The sequence below is a fragment of the Megalobrama amblycephala genome, linkage group LG18 (assembly GCF_018812025.1).
Source record: "Megalobrama amblycephala isolate DHTTF-2021 linkage group LG18, ASM1881202v1, whole genome shotgun sequence".
Lineage (NCBI taxonomy): Eukaryota > Metazoa > Chordata > Actinopteri > Cypriniformes > Xenocyprididae > Megalobrama > Megalobrama amblycephala.
This window is the reverse complement of record NC_063061.1, coordinates 30611461-30633197: the sequence shown is the minus strand read 5'-3', so window position 1 is coordinate 30633197 and position 21737 is coordinate 30611461. Positions and strand designations below refer to the sequence as shown.

General features: G+C 34.8%; 1 protein-coding gene across 2 annotated transcripts; it reads right to left on the bottom strand.

Moving 5' to 3' along the window:
* Nucleotide 1: 1 nt before the first annotated feature.
* Nucleotides 2-19850, bottom strand: wdr41 (WD repeat domain 41). 2 transcript variants are annotated; one of them, XM_048167541.1, is made up of 13 exons: nucleotides 19324-19850; nucleotides 16467-16582; nucleotides 15513-15561; nucleotides 11698-11826; nucleotides 11563-11625; nucleotides 11304-11415; nucleotides 9694-9756; nucleotides 9417-9518; nucleotides 9107-9291; nucleotides 8914-9035; nucleotides 8752-8837; nucleotides 4333-4469; nucleotides 2-709 (listed from the first exon to the last, which is right to left on the bottom strand). In XM_048167541.1, exons 1-13 carry the CDS (start codon nucleotides 19369-19371, stop codon nucleotides 569-571), a joined length of 1353 nt encoding a protein of 450 aa, XP_048023498.1. In that variant the 5' UTR covers nucleotides 19372-19850; the 3' UTR covers nucleotides 2-568. The 2 variants fall into 2 exon arrangements, with proteins under 2 accessions (XP_048023498.1, XP_048023499.1); XM_048167542.1 differs by lacking the exon at nucleotides 16467-16582.
* Nucleotides 19851-21737: the final 1887 nt, after the last annotated feature.

Genomic DNA, 21737 nt, shown 5'->3' with positions numbered 1-21737 from the left:
CTGAATTTACTTGGACACGCCAAGCTTTAATCAACTGCGCTTTCGTCAAAAAGGAAGCATACGTTCAAGAATCACACTGAAAACACTATTTTGCTTTCATTTAAGTTATCTAGATTCAATAACATCAACCAAAAATGAGCAATTCTGCGTATTTCAACATTTACTAATACATTCAAATCAAAAGTTGTATGCATCAGTTCATGCACTGTGAACTAACATGAACAACTATTTATATTAACTAACATTAACAAAGGTTAATACATGCGGTAACAAAAAGATCCTCATTAGTTCCGAATTAACTAACGTTAACAAATAAGACTTTATTGTCATCATTGCACTTTTAAAAATTCAGTTTTAAAATGACAAACTCACATCAATCACACAATATATACAAATCAACAGATTTAACAGCCACTCATAAAACCAACAAATTAAAATCACAACATTGTACGCATTTTATCATACTGAAACAATCAAAGTTAAAACATTGATGTGATGCGGCTTTGCAAATGTTTAGTAAGGCAAAGAAAGGTGTTCATATTTAAAACACAACCTTTTGCGGCTTAGATCACAGTTCCTGGTTTTCCTCCAGTTTCTGGAAGACGGCGAGACTGCGGAGTTGAGACTGCAGCTCTCCATCCTTCCACACGATGAGCAGGTGATCCGTGGAGCAGGTGACCAGACCCTTCTCCTTAAAACTCAGAAACATCTGGAACACAAGCCACAATGAGTCCTTTATTTACAGAGACCTCCATCATAACGTATCCACATTACTAAAAGCCTTTTTAGTAACTTGATTTCACCATATACAACACGTTCCTGTATCAACATCTCTGTTGATCCTGGAACAACGCTCCAAGTTTACAGTTTGCTTCAAGTTTAGGCTTAAAAGCAGGGTTAGGAGCTTCTACATTAGTGTTATTCACACATCATTTCCCTTTGATTTTAGGAATAACAAACAGGTAGGGTTAGGTTTAGGGGTAGGAATACATTTTTGGACAGGAATGTTGTTCCAGGATCAGAAAAATTACGTAAGTTCTTTCCAACACACTATTTTATGTTTTTAGCGAAATGGTGGCTAATTCGTAGAATCTTAAGTTATAATAAGATCTCAATATTCTCACTGATAATTAGGTTTAGGATTGGACCTTCATGCTTACATTTTTTCTAAAAATTGTAAGTTTCATTGTCACTTCATAAAATACTTGTTTTTACATAACTTACAGTGAGTATAACCAAAGTCCCTTTAAGACAAGTCATTTCACTCGCCGACCATATTTGAAACGCCTCTCAGTCATGCAAGCGCAGCTCCTCTCTCTTTGAATGGGGAAACACCAAATTCTCCAAAACTGTTCGCCAAGCTTTCGATTAAATTTCATATTTGAAATCACCAATGAAATCTGACAACAACTGTCTCATAAATTTTGTTTCTAAACACTCAAATCATGACAAAAAACTGTATTTTTCATGCTGGCTCAAGCTAATTCTCACACGCAGTCCTAAATGCGTGTCTCTTGTGCCTCATTTCGGAGGCGCGTGTCTGACTGTTTCCGGTGATTCTAACGGCCGCTGCAGTGACGCGATGACTTTACCAATCGGCGATTGGCTCTTATTCAGGCGGGACTTATTCCGCCATATTGTGCGTTGCACTTTCTTCCATTCAAAACAGTACGAGTCACGCGTCTTGTGTTATTCTACAGTCTTTAGTATAACTAAAGCAGAAAGAATTGACATGTTTGAATATTTGGTTTGAAATTTCACAACAGCTAAAATTGACTAAAATTAGATTACACTGCAAGTAAAGATTATCTTAGTATTTTTATCTTGTGTTTCAGTACAAATATCTAAAAATTCTTAAATGAAGGCATTTACTTGAGAAGCAAAATTACTTTATATTATAGTCTTGTTTTCTGTAAAAGTTGATTAAAATCAAGTGAATTTATACTTAAACCAGAACAAATATCTTTTACTAATAGGGTCAGAAAAATAAACTTAAAAGGGATAGTTCACCCAAAAATGAAAATGATCCCATAATTTACACATCCTCAAGCCATCCTAGGTGTATATCTCTTTTTTTAGACAGAGTTATATTATAAAATATCCTGGCTCTTTCAAGCTTTATAATGGGAGTGAATGGTGCTCAAGATTTTGAAGTCCATAAAAGTGCATCCATCCATCATAAAAGTAATCCATACGGCTCCAGGGGGTTAAAAAAAAGGCCTTCCAAAGTGAATTGATGGGTTTTTGTAAGAAAAATATCCATATTTAAATCTTTATAAACTAAAATAACTAGCTTCCGGCAGATGGCGAACACAAATCGACTTACGCCAAAAGACTAACCTCTGACCTGACGTATGATAAAAGCGGAAGTGATAGAGCAAAACAAAACACCGGTCACAAATTAGAAGTCTAAAACAAGAAAGTTTTAAATATGGATATTTTTCTTACAAAAACCAATCGCTTCTCTTCAGAAGGCCTTTATAAAAAGGGATAGTTCACCCAAAAATGAAAATTTGATGTTTATCTGTCGAAAATTAGTCGAAAAAACATGCACAGACAAATCCAAATTAAACCCTGCGGCTCGTGACGACACATTGATGTACTAAGACACGAAACTGAAGACGCACTCATTGAAGTATATGCGCGAGACATCACTTCCGCTGTCAGAGTGCGATCAGACCTAACTAAGCGAATGCTGAACGCAGTTGGACATAGTGGTGTATTAGAGGTAAAAAATGCTATAAATACTGTTCGGTTTCTCGCACAAACCGATCGTTTCATGTCTTAGGACATCAATGTGTCGTCACGAGTCGCAGGGTTTAATTTGGATTTGTCTGTGCGTGTTTTTTCAACTCTTATTGATAGAGTTCCCATTCACTCCCATTAGTTGACTGACAGACGGCAACGGTTGGGGTTAAAAATCATCATTTGTGTTCTGCTGAAGAAACAAAGTCACATATATCTTGGATGCCCTGGAGGTAAGCAGATAAACATCCAATTTACATTTTTGGCTGAACTATCCCTTTAACCCTTTGGAGCTGTAGGGATTATTTTTATGATGGATGGATGCACTTTTTTAAACTTCAAAATCAGGAGCCCCATTCATTACCATTTTAAGCTTAGAAGAGCCAGGATATTTTATAATATATCTCCTACTGTGTTCGTCTGAAAGAACATAGTCATATACACCTAGGATGACTTGAGGATGACTAAATCATGGGATAATTTTCATTTTTGGGTGAACTATCCCTTTAATTCAAAGGGAAAACAAGATTATTTTTTCTGACACCACTGGCAGATATTTGTTCATGTTTTAAGCATAAACTCACTTATCATTTTGCATCTCAAGTAAAAGTATCATTATTTAAGAAAGTTTATTTGCACTGGAAAGAAAGAAAAAAAATACTGAGTAAGGTGGAAACTACATAAAAATAAACTTTATTTTATTCAGTATTATCTTGTCATTCATTTCAGTTAAAGACAAAAACCATGACTAAAACATGACTAAAAAAATACCACTGAGCAAGAAATCCAGCAAACATTTGATCAGTATGTGAGCTCCCTGAGAGTTGAACCCATGACCTTGGCATTGCTGGAGCCGAATCTCTACCAGCTACAGGAACTACAACATTCTTAAACTTTATACACAGAACTAATAATAGAAGTGTAGGTCATTAGATGAAGTCTCTATTCGCCTCTTTTCCTGTCCTCCACCCCTCTCATCCTCTTTCTTCCGGCGTTTCTATGTTTCAGGGTTAAAAATGCTACTGTAAGTCAAATCAGGGCTCCTGTTAGCCTACACTGCCTTGGCCAAACAAACCTTTATTGTCAGAGAAGAGGTTTTTAGGTCAAATAAAAAAAAAATTAAAGAAAAAGAAAAGTTCTGTCAAACTCAGATGGGAATGTATAAGACATTGTACATGCCTTAAAAGAACAGTTATCAGTTACTCACCGACTTGTTTTTATATGCATGCCTAAATCACATTGAGATAAGCAAATAATAAAACTCGCTGAAGTTGATAGAAACATGCAATATGAATAATAACGTAATGCTAATGTGATGGGTGTGCTGGCGAAACAGACTACATGTCAGATGATCGATGCGAAAGTTGACTTGTATGTAGATCACATCCTTCACTCTGTCAGAAAGTTTAATTAAACTGCAGGTCAGAACGATTCTCTGCTCCATCCAGGATCGATGACTTCTAATAAGACACTATTTCTACTCATAAGATCAAAAGCTTTCATCTAAAACTAGTTCATGAAACTAGGTCGAGAAAAACACTCAATTACACTAGTCAAAGAAAAATCATCCATGCCACATTACTGTACCTGCACAGCTCCAGAGTGACCAATCAGATCACCGGTCAGTTCCAGTGAGCGCAGACCAGGGACTTCTGGGATTTTTTTGGCAGGAGGGCATGACTGCTTACTGGACCTGCCAAAAGTGCCAAACATGCCAAAAAACCCTGAAAGAGAAAGCAAACATCTGAATTGCCCAAACCACCCAAAACTGGTGATAATGTAATATCATAATAATGTATTTAACTTTAAAAGAAACCCACAAGCATCTGTTTTCAGTCATAAATCATTTCATTCAATGAGAGACTGTCACACATTAAATATATATGTAGCGGCCGTTCAGTGCTCGTGTACCCGCCGAGAACAGCTTCATTTCGGCCAGTGCTACGGGGATTTGCCGCTGGCTCTTATATGAGATATAATTTATTTTGCATACATAAAACGGGCAAAATAAGGTCGCATTTGTTAACATTCATGTATTAACTAAGATGAACCAGCTATGAGCATTATATCTTTTTACAATTATTAATCTTTGTTAATGTTAGTTAATAAAAATGTTCATTATCATGTTAGTTCACATTTCATTAACTCATGTTAAAGGGTTAGTTCACCCAAAAATGAAAACGATGTCATTAATGACTCACCCTCATGTCGTTCCAAACCCGTAAGACCTTCGTTCATCTTCTGAACACAGTTTAAGATATTTTAGATTTAGTCCGAGAGCTTTCTGTCCCTCCATTGAAAATGTATGTACGGTAGACTGTCCATGTCCAGAAAGGTAATAAAAACATCATCAAAGTAGTCCATGTGACATCAGTGGGTTAGTTAGAAGTTTTTGAAGCATCTAAAATACATTTTGGTCCAAAAATAACAAAAACTACGACTTTATTCAGCATTTTCTTCTCTTCCGGAATCCTTTCTATTGAATTGATTCCATTGAATTGATTCCATTGAATCCTTTCATCTGTCGGCGCTGGTAATGCACTTTTACGTAGTTGTTTTTGGCGATTAGGACATGTGCGACATGCACACTTATGCACCATTTTAAAAAAATATAGCAATACCAAAATACAAACAATGTAGAATAGCTTGAATACAGCGTGCGTCTCCCTCAGACTGTAAACGAAGCTCGGGAGCACCAGATAACGCGTCAGCAGCGTCTTACGTCAGCAGCATCACTGCGGAGTCGTGAACCCGGATTGACAACAGACCCGGAAGAGAATACAATGCTGAATAAAGTCGTAGTTTTTGTTATTTTTGGACCAAAATGTATTTTTGATGCTTCAAAAACTTCTAACTAACCCACTGATGTCACATGGACTACTTTGATGATGTTTTTATTACCTTTCTGGACATGGACAGTATACCGTACATACACTTTCAATGGAGGGACAGAAAGCTCTCGGACTAAATCTAAAATATCTTAAACTGTGTTCCGAAGATGAACGGAGGTCTTACGGGTTTGGAACGACATGAGGGCGAGTCATTAATGACATCATTTTCATTTTTGGGTGAACTAACCCTTTAACAAATACAACTTTTGATTTTAAAAATGTATTAGTAAATTTTGAAATTAACATTAACTAAGATTAATAAATGCTGTAGAAGTATTCTTCATTCTCAGTTCATGTTAACTAATGTAGTTAACTAATGAAACCTTATTGTAAAGTCTAACTATTATAACTAAATAATTATAATATTAAAAGGTATATTTACAATTTATAAGCAAAGGATACAGTCAGATAGACATTATCCCCAAATTACAATTTCTGCAATAGACCAATCAGAATCAAGCATCCCAGATTAATAAATATAAATAGTATAATATTTTATACTATCATTTATTATATTATAATAACATTTATTATCATAGTTTATTATTAATAGCATTTGAATTATGTGCAATTTAAGAACATCAGAAAGATATAAAGCTGTTTTTCTATTGGCTATTTAAATATTGGTGTTTGTACTCAGGTAATAATTTTACAGCAGCTGGACTGAACCACCCACACAAACACACACATTCTCCACACAGGATGATGAAACAAATGATGATACGAGAACATCTGGATCAATTTCAGAAAGAGGGAAGGAAGGATGTGGCTTGTGATGGTACGGGGAAAGGGGTGAGAAGGTATTTAAAGGATTAGGATTAGGACCTGATCATTTACTCACCCCCATGTCATCCAAAATTTTTATGTCTGTTTTTCTTCAGTTGAAACGAAATTAAGGTTTTTGAGGAAAACATTCCTGGATTTTGTCTCCATATAGTGGACTTCACCGGCTACCAACGGGTTGAAGGTCCGAAGTGCAGCTTCAAAGGACTCCACACGATCCCAGCCGAGGAATAAGGGTCTTATCTAGTGAAACGATTGGTCATTTTGTAAAGAAAATACATTTTTATATACTTTTTAACCACAAATGCTCATCGTGCACTGCTCTGCGATGCTCCACGCATTACGTAATCGTGTTGGAAAGGTCACTTGTGACGTGGACGGAAGTACCGATCCAGTGTTTACAAAGTGATCATGCAAAGACTAAGTCAAACGGCCTTTACAAAAAAGGTAAAACAAAGATGACGGACGATTTTGAAGTTGGAGGAGAAAATGAGATGTTTTTTGCCCAATGTCACACGTGCAAGACAAGCATTTTGTGGTTAAAAAGTATGTCATTTTTTTTTTTAAATGATCGTTTTGCTAGATAAGACTCCTATTCCTCATCTAGGATCGTGTAGAGCTCTTTGAAGCTGCACTGAAACTGACATTTGGACCTTCAATCCCTTGTTATGACTCAGTTAACTGCCCAAACAAACTCTAATATTAATAAGGCAAGGGTCAAGAGCCCAACTAAAGACTCATCTCCACGATGGTGGCTTAAAAATTTTGATTTTTCTCCTTTGGTGATTCCGCGTGTTCGTCTATATCGGATGTCCAGAAGACGTCAAAAAAAGACGTCATAAAAACTTTCATTCTGGCCCCTCAGTGGACGTCTTTTCAACCTGAGACAAGACCTCAAAAAGACGTCTTCTGGACGTAATTTGCTCAGTGGGCAGTAGTGTTGCTTTCGTCAACGAAAATTATGACTAAATATCGTCGTCAACGAACCTTTATCACGTGACGAAAAAGAGACGCGGAGTGAATGCTGGTCATGTGACGATGACTATAATTAAACGTATAATGCAATACTGTTGACGAATAAAAACGAGACTAAATGTGGTTTACAAAATAAAAACTATGCTAAAATGTCTCTTAATTTTCGTTGACCAAAACGAGATGAGATGAGACGAAATGTTATAACGTTATTTCGTCTCGTTTAGTTACGTTATTATTATTATTTTGCAGTATTTGTTTCCTGTGTCTCACTTCAGGAGCTGCATCAGGTCGCACTGCGCAGACGCAGGCGACGTCACTTTCTCAAGCCCGATTTGCGGCATTATTTAGAAGATGTAGCTGCGGTGAGTTTAGCATAAATGACAACAAACAAAGTTAAGTCTGACACAGAGAAAGGGACCGATATGTAGGGAAATATGTAGATTTCACGTGCTCATAACTTCATAAAAAATGCACAGATCATAGAAAATGCACATCATTATTTAAAGCAGATTCTTACGAAATGAATCCAAACTCAACATAATATATTGCGTTGTTCACAAGATATTACACAGGAAATGATTTAACATACTTGGCTAAAAACGTGTCTCATCTTTCCGGGATGCAGTGTGTATCCAATGGTCAAAAAATTATTTTTCTCTGATCTTATTGCTTTCCTGAGTTATTCCATGTCAAACAAAAAAATAAAAATTATAAAAATATATATATATTTTTTTGTCTTTTATCAGCAGTTTTTCAGCATGAAAATGTCTAAATGTAATGTAATTTATATTTTCTAAAAAATTAAAAAGTGTTCTATCAAATGATACCTACCTTTTGACCTTTTGAGTTATGAGTCTTTACTTTTGTGTTTGTCGCTCAGAAAAAAAAACAAAAAAACACTCTAAAAAGCCTTCGGGTCTTAAAGGGTTAAGAGACATCTCAAGGCATTATAAGGTATTATCTATAAGGTAACAATAATATAATAAGATAACTGTTTAAAATGGATTTGGCTAAAAGAAAATTTTGGTTTTGTCTGTATTATTAAGTACTTATACTATATTGACTGTGTTAAATAGAATTGCATTACTAAAAAGAGACTAAAATACAATTTTCATTGACTAAAATCAGACTAAAGAGACTAAAATTAAAACAGGCCGCCAAAAACAACACTAAACCCCAGTGAAATCCACTATATGGAGAAAAATCCTGGCATATGTTCCTCAAAAACCTTAATTTCTTTTCGACTGAAGAAAGAAAGACATCTTGGATGACATGGGGGTCCTTTAAGAGATAAAACAGAAGCTGAAATGAGATCTGAAGGTGTTTGCGCTGTCAAAAGGAGGCGTGTCCTGCTCACCTGAGGAGGCGGGTTCAGCAGGGAGGGGGAGGTCCTGTAACTCCCACATTCTCACACTACCGTCCTCGGAGCACGACATCAAGTGCCTGCAAAACAAATATAAAACACTTTGAAATGCTTCATGAAAGATGTATTTGAGAAAGTATTTGATGCCTTTCATACCCGTCCTCCTGCAGCATGGTGTGCAAGACATTCGAATCGTGGGCCATCTTCCTGTACGCCACCACACTCTTCATCGGCACATTATAAACAAACAGACCACTGCCTACAGCTGCCACTATAAACTGAAAGAGGTTTGAACTATGTAAGGCAAATTATCATACATAAATGCAATGGAAGGTAAACGCTCCTTTACCTCTCCATCTGAGCTCATGTGTTGAATCGACCTCTCGATCTGTTTCTGGTGAGTCAGTCTGACCTCCGATTGGCTTTCTCCTGCTGGCTCCTCCCACAGAATGAGCTCATAAGCCTGGATCGTCCAATCAACTGAATCCCAGATGATGAGCTCACCGATATGAGAGCCACTCGCAAACAAGCCGTCTGAGATGAACAATAACCAGCACTAAGCACAACAATACTCAACACAAGCTGGTAGTAGATACAAAACGATCTTAATGTGTGTATGAGAAATGAAAATTGGTATTGATTGCTATCAAATGTCTCACCGTTGATGTTGATGAGAGAATGGATGGTGTCGTGATGGTCAGCTAGATGACGCATGGCCATAACCGCAATGTCTGAGCCAGACATGTTCAACTTAAAAATCACTGAAACATCAGAAATCATTCATTTAACTAAAAAAAATAGCTTTAGCTAAAACATAAAAGTTTTTACTACTCAGAGGATTTTTAAACTGAACTGTACTTGAGTGTAAATCTTTTGAAACATATTTGTTGAATGTACCATTAATTTATTTTAGATATAAAATTATTTTTCAGTTACCAATCTCTTTATCCATGGCAGCTGCAATGAAGTTCTTCGGTAACTCCACCATGGCTGAGATTCCTTCAGAATGAAGCAGAAGATGTATTAAAATAATTCTTTAAATACACTGTACATATACTGTTTGAAAGACTGGGGTCAGTAAGATTTTTTTTTTTTTTTTTAAGAAATTAACACTTTTATTCAGCAAGAGTGCATTAAATTGGTCTAAAGTGACAGTTAAGACATGTATAGCATTACAAAAGATTTCTATTCATCTATTTCTATTACTATTCAAAAGATCTTTCATTTCATCAAAGAATCCTGAAAATCTGAATGTATCACAGTTTTCACACAAAAAAAATATTAAGCAGCACAACTGTTTTCAACATTGATCATAATAAAAAAATGTTTTTTTTTTTTTGAGCAGTAAATCAGCATATTAGAATGATTTCAAAGGATCATGTGACACTGAAGACTGGAGTAATGATGCTGAAAATTCTGCTTTACATCACAGGAATAAATTACATTTGAAAATCTATTCAAATAGAAAACAGTTATTTTAAACAGTAATAATATCTTAACAATATTACTATTTTTACTGTATTTTAGATATAAAAAAAATGCAGCCTTGGTGAGCAGAATAGACATTTTTAAAGTAGTTTGAAAACAATTATTTTGGCAGTTCAAAACCAGTCATAAGGGTCATTAAAAATTGAGAGGTATACATCATCTGAAAGCTGAATAAAAAAGGTTTCCATTGATGTATGGTTTGTTAGGATAGGACAATGTTTGGCAGAGATTTGAAAATTATTTGAAAATCTGGAATGTGAGGGCGCAAAAAAAAAAAAAAATCAGAATATTGAGAAAATCACCTTTAAAGTTGTACAAACGAAGTCCTTAGCAATGCATATCCACTCACAAAAATACATTTTTTTATATATTTACAGTATGAAATTTACAAAGTATCTTCATCTTTACTTCGATAATTCATTCATTTTGACCCATACAAATGTATTGTTGGCTATTGCTACAAATATACCCGTGCGACTTATGACTGGTTTTGTGGTCCAGGGTCACATGCGGTGTTGCAGAAATTACATGTTGCCACTTTAAGTTCATAAAAATACTAGTAATATGTGCTGCATTAAAGTTATTGTGTGTTATGTAGACAGTTTCAGGTCTTTGACAGAAGTTCCTGTCTGTGTTGTCTTTGTTTTGCATGAACCTCATTCGTGTGTGTGTGTGTTTGTGTGTGTGTGTGTGTGTGTGTGTGTGTGTGTGTGTGTGTGTGTGTGTGTGTGTGTGTGTGTGTGCGCATGTTTTTGTGACATATCAGGACACAAATGTGTATAATGACATGGGTATGACATAGGTATTACAAAAAGAGGTGACTTATGAGGACATTCCCCATGTCCCCACTTTTCAAAAGGCTTATAAATCATACAGAATGAGTTTTTTTGAGAAAGTAAAAATGTGCACAGTTTCCTGTGATGGGTAGGTTTAGGGGTAGGGGTAGGGGTAGTGTAGGGGGATAGAAAATACGGTTTGCACAGTATAAAAACCATTACAACTATGGAATGACCCCACAATTCACAAAAACAAACGTATGTGTGTGTGTGTGTGTGTACCTGCATCACTGTGATGAACCATTTTACACTGCAGCTCAAAGTCTCTGTTCCAAACACACAGTTCATTTCCTCCCGAGAGCCAAACGTTCAACCGATCCAACACCAGCAAACACTGAAAAACAGACACATTAATCAGTGTGCAAACACACAGAATCCACCGACACACACTGAAAGAGGAACAGACCTGTTTACACACACAATCCAAACCACTGCACACTGAAACAGGAAGGTGGCCACAAACCCGCTTCACATACTGTACCTTCACAGAGGACTGGAGATCAGATATATTCTGCACTCGGTTTCCTGAATCTGGATCCCATAACTGCTGTAGAATTAAGGACAACCGTCAACACAAAGCGCACATACACTTCAGCACATGTGTGTAGAAGGATACACTGAGTGTTCGGTCTGATGAGGCTGTGATGAGCGCCGTGTGTGCGGTTCCGCCTCTGATGAAGGTATATGATGTCATTGCAGTGATCTGCTGCGTATGGCCGCGCAACTCCAACAAACATTCACCAGTCTGAAACACACACAAACAAATGCTGATATTGAGCTTGAGGTCAGAGTAAATACAGTTATATAGTAATATGGCAGCAATCGATTAAAAAGTACATTTTTCTTTATTTTATTAATGTGTGAACAAAGAATAACACCAGCTGCAAAATATGAATACATACAACTCAATATTGTGAACAGAAAAGCTTCAGTATTGATGAATATTTGAAAATATACTAATATACTATTTAATTAATAATGTACATTGTTAATTAAATTGTTACTAGTTTCAGTATATTATGTATGTATGTGTGTGTGTATATATATATATATATATATATATATATATATATATATATATAAATCGATTAATCATGATAATTGCATCTAACATAAAAGTTTGTAAATTTGTGTGTGTGTGTGTGTGTGTGTGTGTGTGTGTGTGTGTGTGTGTGTGTGTGTGTGTTTAAATTAGTGCTGTTGACTCGATTAATCGTGATTAATCACATCTAACATAAAAGAATGTAAATATATGTCTATATTAGTGCTATCGAATCGATTAATTGCAATTAATTGCATCTAACATAAAAGTTTGTGTTTAAATTAGCGCTGTTGACTTGATTCATTGTGATTAATCGCATATAACATAAAAGTTTGTAAATATATATGTTTGTATATTAGTGCTGTCAAATCGATTAATTGTGACTAATTGCATCTAACATAAAAGTCTGTAAATATATAGTATGTGTGTGTTTAAATTAGTGCTGTCGACTTGATTAATCGCGATTAACTGCATCAAACAAAAGTCTGTAAATATATATGTGTTTGCTTAAAATAGTGCTGTCGACTTGATTAATCGCAATTAATTGCATCTAACATAAGTCTGTAAATATGTTTAAATTAGTGCTGTCAACTTGATTAATCGTGATCAATTGCATCTAACAAAAGTTTGTAAATATATGTGTGTTTAAATTAGTGCTGCTGACTGGATTAATCATGATTAATCGCATCTAACATAAAAGTTTGTAAATATGCTTGTATATTAGTGCTGTCAAATCGATTAATTGTGACTAATTGCATCCAACATAAAAGTCTGCTGTCGACTTGATTAATCGCGATTAACTGCATCAAACAAAAGTCTGTAAATATGCGTTTAAATTAGTGCTGTCAACTTGATTAATCGTGATTAATAGCATCTAACATAAAAGTTTGTAAATATATAATGTGTGTCTATATTAGTGGTGTCAAATCAATTTATCATGATCAATTGCATCTAACAAAAGTTTGTAAATATATGTGTGTTTAAATTAGTGCAGTCGACTTGATTAATCGCGATTAACTGCATCAAACAAAAGTCTGTAAATATATAATATGTGTGTGCTTAAAATAGTGCTGTCAACTTGATTAATCGCAATTAATTGCATCTAACATAAGTCTGTAAATATGTGTTTAAATTAGTGCTGTCAACTTGATTAATCGTGATTAATAGCATCCGACATAAAAGTTTGTAAATATATGTGTTTAAATTAGTGCTGTTGACTGGATTAATCATGATTAATCGCATCTAACATAAAAGTTTGTAAATATCTAGTGTGTGTGTGTGTGTGTGTGTGTGTGTGTGTGTGTGTGTGTGTGTGTGTGTGTGTGTGTGTTTGTTAATGCTGTCAAATCGATTAATCATGATTACTTGCATCTAAACAAAAGTTTATAAAGATATGTGTGTGTGTGTATATATTAGTGCTGTCAAATCGATTAATCGCGATTAACTGCATCTAATAAAAGTCTGTAAATATATAATGTATGTGTGTTAGTACTGTCAAATCAATTAATTATGAATTGCATCTAACAAAAATGTAAATATATAGTGTGTATTTATATTAGTGCTGTCGTCTCGATTAATCATGATTAATCACATCTAACATAAAAGTTTGTAAATATATAATATATGTGTACGCGTGTACACACATATTAGTGCTGTCGAATCGATTATTCGCGATTAATTGCATCTATATTAGTGGTGTCAAATCGATTTATCGTGATCAATTGCATCTAACAAAAGTTTGTAAATATATGTGTGTTTAAATTAGTGCAGTCGACTTGATTAATCGCGATTAACTGCATCAAACAAAAGTCTGTAAATATATAATATGTGTGTGCTTAAAATAGTGCTGTCAACTTGATTAATCGCAATTAACTGCATCAAACAAAAGTCTGTAAATATATAATATGTGTGTGCTTAAAATAGTGCTGTCAACTTGATTAATCGCAATTAATTGCATCTAACATAAGTCTGTAAATATGTGTTTAAATTAGTGCTGTCAACTTGATTAATCGTGATTAATAGCATCCGACATAAAAGTTTGTAAATATCTAGTGTGTGTGTGTGTGTGTGTGTGTTAATGCTGTCAAATCGATTAATCATGATTACTTGCATCTAAACAAAAGTTTATAAAGATGTGTGTGTGTATATATTAGTGCTGTCAAATCAATTAATCGCGATTAACTGCATCTAATAAAAGTCTGTAATATATAATGTATGTGTGTTAGTACTGTCAAATCAATTAATTGTGATTAATTGCATCTAACAAAAATGTAAATATATAGTGTGTGTATTTATATTAGTGCTGTCGTCTCAATTAATCGTGATTAATCGCATCTAACATAAAAGTTTGTAAATATCTAGTGTGTGTGTGTGTGTGTGTGTGTGTGTGTGTGTGTGTGTGTGTGTGTGTGTGTGTGTGTGTGTGTGTGTGTGTGTGTGTGTTAATGCTGTCAAATCGATTAATCATGATTACTTGCATCTAAACAAAAGTTTATAAAGATATGTGTGTGTATATATTAGTGCTGTCAAATCGATTAATCGTGATTAACTGCATCTAATAAAAGTCTGTAAATATATAATGTATGTGTGTTAGTACTGTCAAATCAATTAATTGTGATTAATTGCATCTAACAAAAATGTAAATATATAGTGTGTGTATTTATATTAGTGCTGTCGTCTCGATTAATCGTGATTAATCACATCTAACATAAAAGTTTGTAAATATCTAGTGTGTGTGTGTGTGTGTGTGTGTGTGTGTGTGTGTGTGTGTGTGTGTGTGTGTGTGTGTGTTAATGCTGTCAAATCGATTAATCATGATTACTTGCATCTAAACAAAAGTTTATAAAGATATGTGTGTGTATATATTAGTGCTGTCAAATCGATTAATCGTGATTAACTGCATCTAATAAAAGTCTGTAAATATATAATGTATGTGTGTTAGTACTGTCAAATCAATTAATTATTAATTGCATCTAACAAAAATGTAAATATATAGTGTGTATTTATATTAGTGCTGTCGTCTCGATTAATCGTGATTAATCACATCTAACATAAAAGTTTGTAAATATATAATATATGTGTATGCGTGTACACACATATTAGTGCTGTCGAATCGATTATTCGCGATTAATTGCATCTAACATAAAAGTTTGTGTATGTGTATACAGAACTGTGGTGTCACAATGCAAAGGTCTTAAAATTAGGCATTATTAATAACAATCAATTATTATTAATTCTAATATTATTATACTAATAATATTATTAGTAATTTTATTTATTACACTATTTATGCCAAAAGAATATCAACCTGCACCAGGCTGACCTATTTCATGTATTTACCATATCATTAACAAACGATTAGCATATTCATAAAGTTCCGTTCTGCTCACCTCAACATTCCAAATCAGCACCAGACCGTCGTCTCCTGCAGATGCAAACCTGCCAATCACAAAAACACACAGATGGCATGTTACTTTTTTTTTGCATTGACTATTTGAATGGTTAAATCAAACAATAAAGCACAAAATGTATCAAACATCGCAGTTGCAATTTATTTTACAGTACATGCACTTTCAATGTACTTACAGTGTACTTACTTACCCACAAAACTACTGAGTAATGTAAGGTAACTACATGGATTAAGGTTAGCTTTAAGGGATAGTATCTATTTATTACTCAGTGTCATTACTACAATAAGTACATAGTATGTACATGTGAAACAGGACTGTAAAATAAAGTGCTACCACCAACATTGCCTGGGTGAAATAAAAAGCATGCACTATGACAGTTTTTCTCTTCTGATTGGATTTTAACAATTGCAGAGGTCACCTTTGACCTCTTGAGCTCAGAAATGAATTGTCTGCAGGAAGAACAGGAGAATGAAACTATGATAAAGGGATGAGACCAGGAAGTATGGAAGGGCTCACAGAAGAGAAACAGGACTCAGGACTCTAAAAGCAATCAGCGACGTTCTGCACACTGCCCTCACCTGAAACTCTCCTACTGCAACGAGATCACCGGGAGCAGCCAGCCGTAACACACACACACACACACACACACACACACACACACACTTCAAGAGAAATAAACCCTGCGTTACACTGCCCTGTGCTGCGTGTTTGTATATACATGAGCTTTTTTAAAGCGGCGGTTAATGCGGACAGGCCCAGAACTGATGGACACTATCAAGTGGATGTTGAAGTGCACACACACCAAACTCCCTCAAGCTGTGATGATTAAGCTCTTGTCACGCTCTGTAAGTTTGCTTTTGGAGAGGATCTGGCTCAGTCTTAGCTGTCAATCACTGGTCAGAGGCAGAAGAAGAGGAGAAGAGGATTGCTTACCTTAAGTCATCAATCTGCACCAGAAATCGAACAATGTCAAAGTGTCCTTTCAGCACCTGCATCTCCGTGAAACAGTTTTTGGGCTGTTCCTCGCCAATGAACAGCGCCGCGCTCTTCTGCCCACGGAGCGAATATAATAGACAAACGAATCATTGCTTCAATCTAGCACAGAATGTGCTGAAATGACTGCTGTTTGCTCGACTGCGTCGGCTTGTCTCTCTGATACATGCTCTGCACTCGTGCAACTATAAGACCAGTCTTTAGGAGAACTGGACACTGAAACTTGCTTCTTATCTTCTGCTTATTGGTAAATAATGGAAACAAAATGGACATGGCTTATGTTGCAAAACTGGACTTTTTGTGACTTTTATCATGTATGGCTGATACCAGCTTCTTTTTTTTCAGTCTTTTTTGTCCAGCCTAACTTTTCCTTACTGTATTAAATAAAATACATTTTAACTATATATACATTAGTGCTGTCAAATCGATTAATCACAATTAATTGCATCTAACATAAAAGCACTAGTGTGTGTGTGTGTGTGTGTGTGTGTGTGTGTGTGTGTGTGTGTGTGTGTGTGTGTGTATGTATATATATATATATATACAGTCAAACCAAAAATTATTCAGACATTTTTGATATATTTTTACTAGTGGGTGCAGGACACTATAGTTCATTTATGTAAGTGAGGATAGCAAAATAAAGTAAACTGTGACATATTATACCCAAAAATTCTTCAAACAGTGGACTACCAGTAAAACTGATAAAAATTTGGAACCAAAAATTATTCAGACACTTTGACCTGACCATGTTTTGCTGAAGTGTCATATTTTATTACCATTTTTTAAACTAGAGTGAATAAATTGTATTAATGAATGAAATGTTTAATTTTCTGAAAAAAATTTTGTTTGACTCATTACATATATATATATATATATATATATATATATATATATATATATATATATATATATATATATATATATATATATGCATTGAAAGAAGTCTCAAGGCTGCATTTATTTGATAAAAAATACAGAATAAACAGAAATATTGTGAAATATTATTACAATTTAAATTAACGCTTTTCTAATTTTATATAATTTAAAATATAATTTATTTCTGTGATGCAAAGATGAATTTTCATCAGCCATTATTTATTCAAAATAATCTTTTATAACAATATAAGTGTTTACTATCATTTTTTTATCAATTTAAAATGTATTTGCTGTATAAAAGTATTAATTTCTTTAAAAAAAAAAAAAATAGAAAGGGAAAAAACTACTGAACCCAAACTTTTGAACGGTAGTGTGTATTGTTACAAAAGATTTCTATTTTAAAAAATGTTGTTCTTTTTTAAAGGTGCCATCGAATTGAAAATTTAATTTACTTCGGCATAGTTGAATAACAAGAGTTCAGTACATGGAAATGACATACAGTGAGTCTCAAACTCCATTGTTTCCTCATTCTTATATAAATCTCATTTGTTTAAACGACCTCTGAAGAACAGGCAAATTTCAACATAACATCGACTGTTACGTAACAGTCGGGATCATTAATATGTACACCCCCAATATTTGCACATGCCAGCTCATGTTCAAGGCATTACACAAGGGCAGCCAGTATTAACGTCTGGATGTGCACAGCTGAATCATCAGACTAGGTAAGCAAGCAAGAACAATAGTGAAAAATGGCAGATGGAGCAATAATAACTGACATGATCATTGATATCATGATATTTTTAGTGATATTTGTAAATTATCTTTCTAAATGTTTCATTAGCACATTGCTAATGTACTGTTAAATGTTGTTAAAGTTACCATCGTTTATTACTGTATTCACGGAGACAAGAGCCGTCGCTATTTTCATTTTTAAACACTTGCAGTCTGTATAATTCATAAACACAACTTCATTCTTTATAAATCTCTCTAACAGTGTAGCAGGGGGTTTTAAAGGGGCTGATTTAAAGGGGCCGCAGCATGAATCGGCGCATTTCTAATTATGCCCCAAAATAGGCAGTTAAAAAAAAATTATTTAAAAAAAATCTATGGGGTATTTTGAGCTGAAACTTCACAGACACATTCAGGGGACACCTTAGACTTATATTACATCTTGTAAAAAAAAACGTTCGATGGTACCTTTAACTTTTTATTCATCAGAGTATCCTAATAATAGTATCACATGTTATAAAATTGTTAAGCAGCACAACTATTTCCAACATTGATAATAAATCAGCATATTATGATTTCTGAAAGATCATGTGACACTGAAGGCTGGAGTAATAATGCTGAAAATTCAGCTTTGATAACAGGAATAAATATTTTAAAGTATATTAAAATAGAAAACCATTATTTTAAATAGTAATAATATTTCACAATATTACAGTTTTTACTGTTTTTGATCCAATGCATCCTTCTTTAAAAAACATTAAAAATAGTAATGTTTCCAAACTTTTGATCAGTACTGTATATTAAAAACTTTTGTTAGTTGCGATTAATCATGATTAATTGATTTGACAGCACTAATATATATATATATAGTGCTTTTATGTTAGATGATTAATCGTGATTAATTGATCTGACAGCACTATATATATAGGCTACTGTAACAGGCCTACTTGCAATTATGTTTTAATAAACCACTTTCTGAGACTTTATGGACAACTAGCATGTCTGAACTGTCAATCCGGGTACAGCTGTATCTTTACATATATTAATAGATGTTACAATGCAATTTATGAACACTTAACGACATTCTCTATGTGAGTCTTAAAGAAATCTGTTTTGGAAATGAATAAGACAGCACTTTCATAGAGACACCCACATACTCTAGCTGTGGTTTATTGTGGCTTGTACTCACCTCCACTGTCCCCTGAGCCTCTCGACCCCCCAAAATCCATCGCAGCATGTTGGTCCTTTAAAAAGAGCCACTGATTTTACATGCAAATAAATAATAAGACAAATCAGTGTAGCTGCATGTTGCGAAACCGCCTGACAGAGACGCGCGCTGCGTTCTGTTGATACTCTTTATTAATTAAAACACAAAATCAGTCTCCTCAACTGAATCTCTACTGTGATATATTTACAACTGTAACACATCGAAACATTGTAGCGAGATTTGATTGACAGGACGCGTCACGCGTCGCGTCTGATACAATGTTTTGCTCCGGTTCTGCTTTTGATCTAAAAACTCTACAGTTAGAGCGGATAAAGGAGTCAAATCACTGTCGATGTTCGGAAACGTTCACATAAAATCATCTTTTATATCACTCTGAGAGATTTGTCACTGATCTATGACAGCTTCGAATCAGCTGCTGCTGCAAACAATCTGCGAACTCATGTGACTAACTACGGAAGCTTCGAAGGGACACACGTGACCCGCAGTGTTTTCGAAGTGAAAAACGCCAAAGCTCTACATTTGATCATTCAAGTTGGTTTCTGGATGTAACAGTCTCAAATTAAAACAAATTAAGCAGCATATAAAAACAAACACAATCTGTGATATTATGTGTGCATATTTTTTTTTTTTTTCCTGCAAGCAAACTCATCATCATTTTTTATGCTTTAAATTATTATTTGTTGTGTTTTTATCATCATGATTTCATTGTTTTTATAAAAACAAAACATAATCAGTCATAGTACCTGTATTTTTTCTGCATGCAAATTCTTTTAGAGAATTGATATTTTGTTATTTTTATATTATTATTATTATTAATAATAATTTAAAAATGTAGGCTATTGCTGGTTTTGTATATTTATAAAACAAAACATTATCTGCAATACTGTGTAATTGTTCTGTAAGAACATTCTAGCAGAAAACTGAAATTAAATGTATGTTATTATTAGGTCTATTTTAAATATTTCTGTTCTTGTGGTTCATCACGGAACCGCTAGATGGCAGTATGAACCAACTCGAAAACCCTGTTGTTGAGGCCGTACATCCCTGTACACTGAGAGTCTAACGAGGTTATCCACAGCTTCAGGGATTAAATTCAGTATATTCGATCATAAATGTCTATGATATCTTCCCAAATGTATTATTCACACGCATAAAGGCAATAGTATGGCATTTGGCTACAGTATGCCATCTAGTGAATAATCAAGTAAACGGATTAAAGTTCTCTCTGCCTCAGGTCTTCAAAAGAGTGAGAGTGATGGACTCTGTGTGTATATGCTGAGTAATTATTTGAGGATTACCATCACCTCTTCACCTTACAGAGATGTGGCCCCTCTCAAAATCCCACAGGGCACGCGCGCACGCACACACACACACACACACACACACACACACAGACAGAGAGAGAGAGAGAGATACAGGCTCACACTCACAGATGAGCGAATCGCGTGTGTTCTCAGATAGAGACGAGTGTGTGAGCGAGTGTGACCTTCATGCTGAGCTCTAGCGTTGATTTCTGATTTAGTGTCAATCCGCTGCGCTTGTCATGCCAGGCGAGGTGCTTTCCACAAGGTAATAGAAAAACTCAAGGGCAGAGAGAGAGGGGAGGGGAGGAGATGGAGGGAGATGTAACTATGGTTATCTGAACAAGGGCCACGAAACAACAGAAATGTCAAAATGCACAAGAAATTAAAGTAGAGAAATTTTGGCAATAAAAGTTAATTTACATTTCCTGAAGAACATTCACACCAAGAACGATAACTATAAAGATATAACGATACTAGGACTTTTTCGTTCTGTTTATTCTAAGCTTGTGCCGCAGTTTTATCGTCTGTCACTTTAAATGCTCGAGCGCTTTAAAGTCTTATGGATTCTGATTGGCTGTCAAAGTTTTTATTGTTCATCAGCTGGTAAAAAAAAAATCGTTCTGAAAGTGATTACAACGATTCATTCATTCATCTTCAGAACACAAATTAAGATATTTTTGTTGAAATCCGATGGCTCAGTGAGGCCTGCATAGCCAGCAATGACATTTCCTCTCTCAAGATCCATTAATGTACTAAAAACATATTTAAATCAGTTCATGTGAGTACAGTGGTTCAATATTAATATTATAAAGAGATGAGAATATTTTTGGTTCGCCAAAAAAAAACTAAATAATGACTTATATAGTGATGGCCTATTTCAAAACAATGCTTCATGAAGCTTCGGAGCGTTATGAATCTTTAGTGTCGAATCAGCGGATCGGAGCGCCAAAGTCACATGTTTTCAGCAGTTTGACATGCAAACCTAATCATGATTCGACAGTGTACAGTGTGCATGACTCAGAAGAGTATGCACTGTCGGATTTTTGTAACCACGTGCAGGTAACACATGCG

Coding starts and splice junctions, on each gene's coding strand:
- wdr41 (XM_048167541.1), bottom strand. CDS start 19,371: ATGCTGCGATGGATTTTGGGGGGTCGAGAGGCTCAGGGGACAGTGGAG. Junction 16,583..19,323: donor AGGCTCAGGGGACAGTGGAG/GTGAGTACAAGC, acceptor CTCCGTGGGCAG/AAGAGCGCGGCGCTGTTCAT. Junction 8,838..8,913: donor ACCATGCTGCAGGAGGACGG/GTATGAAAGGCA, acceptor TTTGTTTTGCAG/GCACTTGATGTCGTGCTCCG.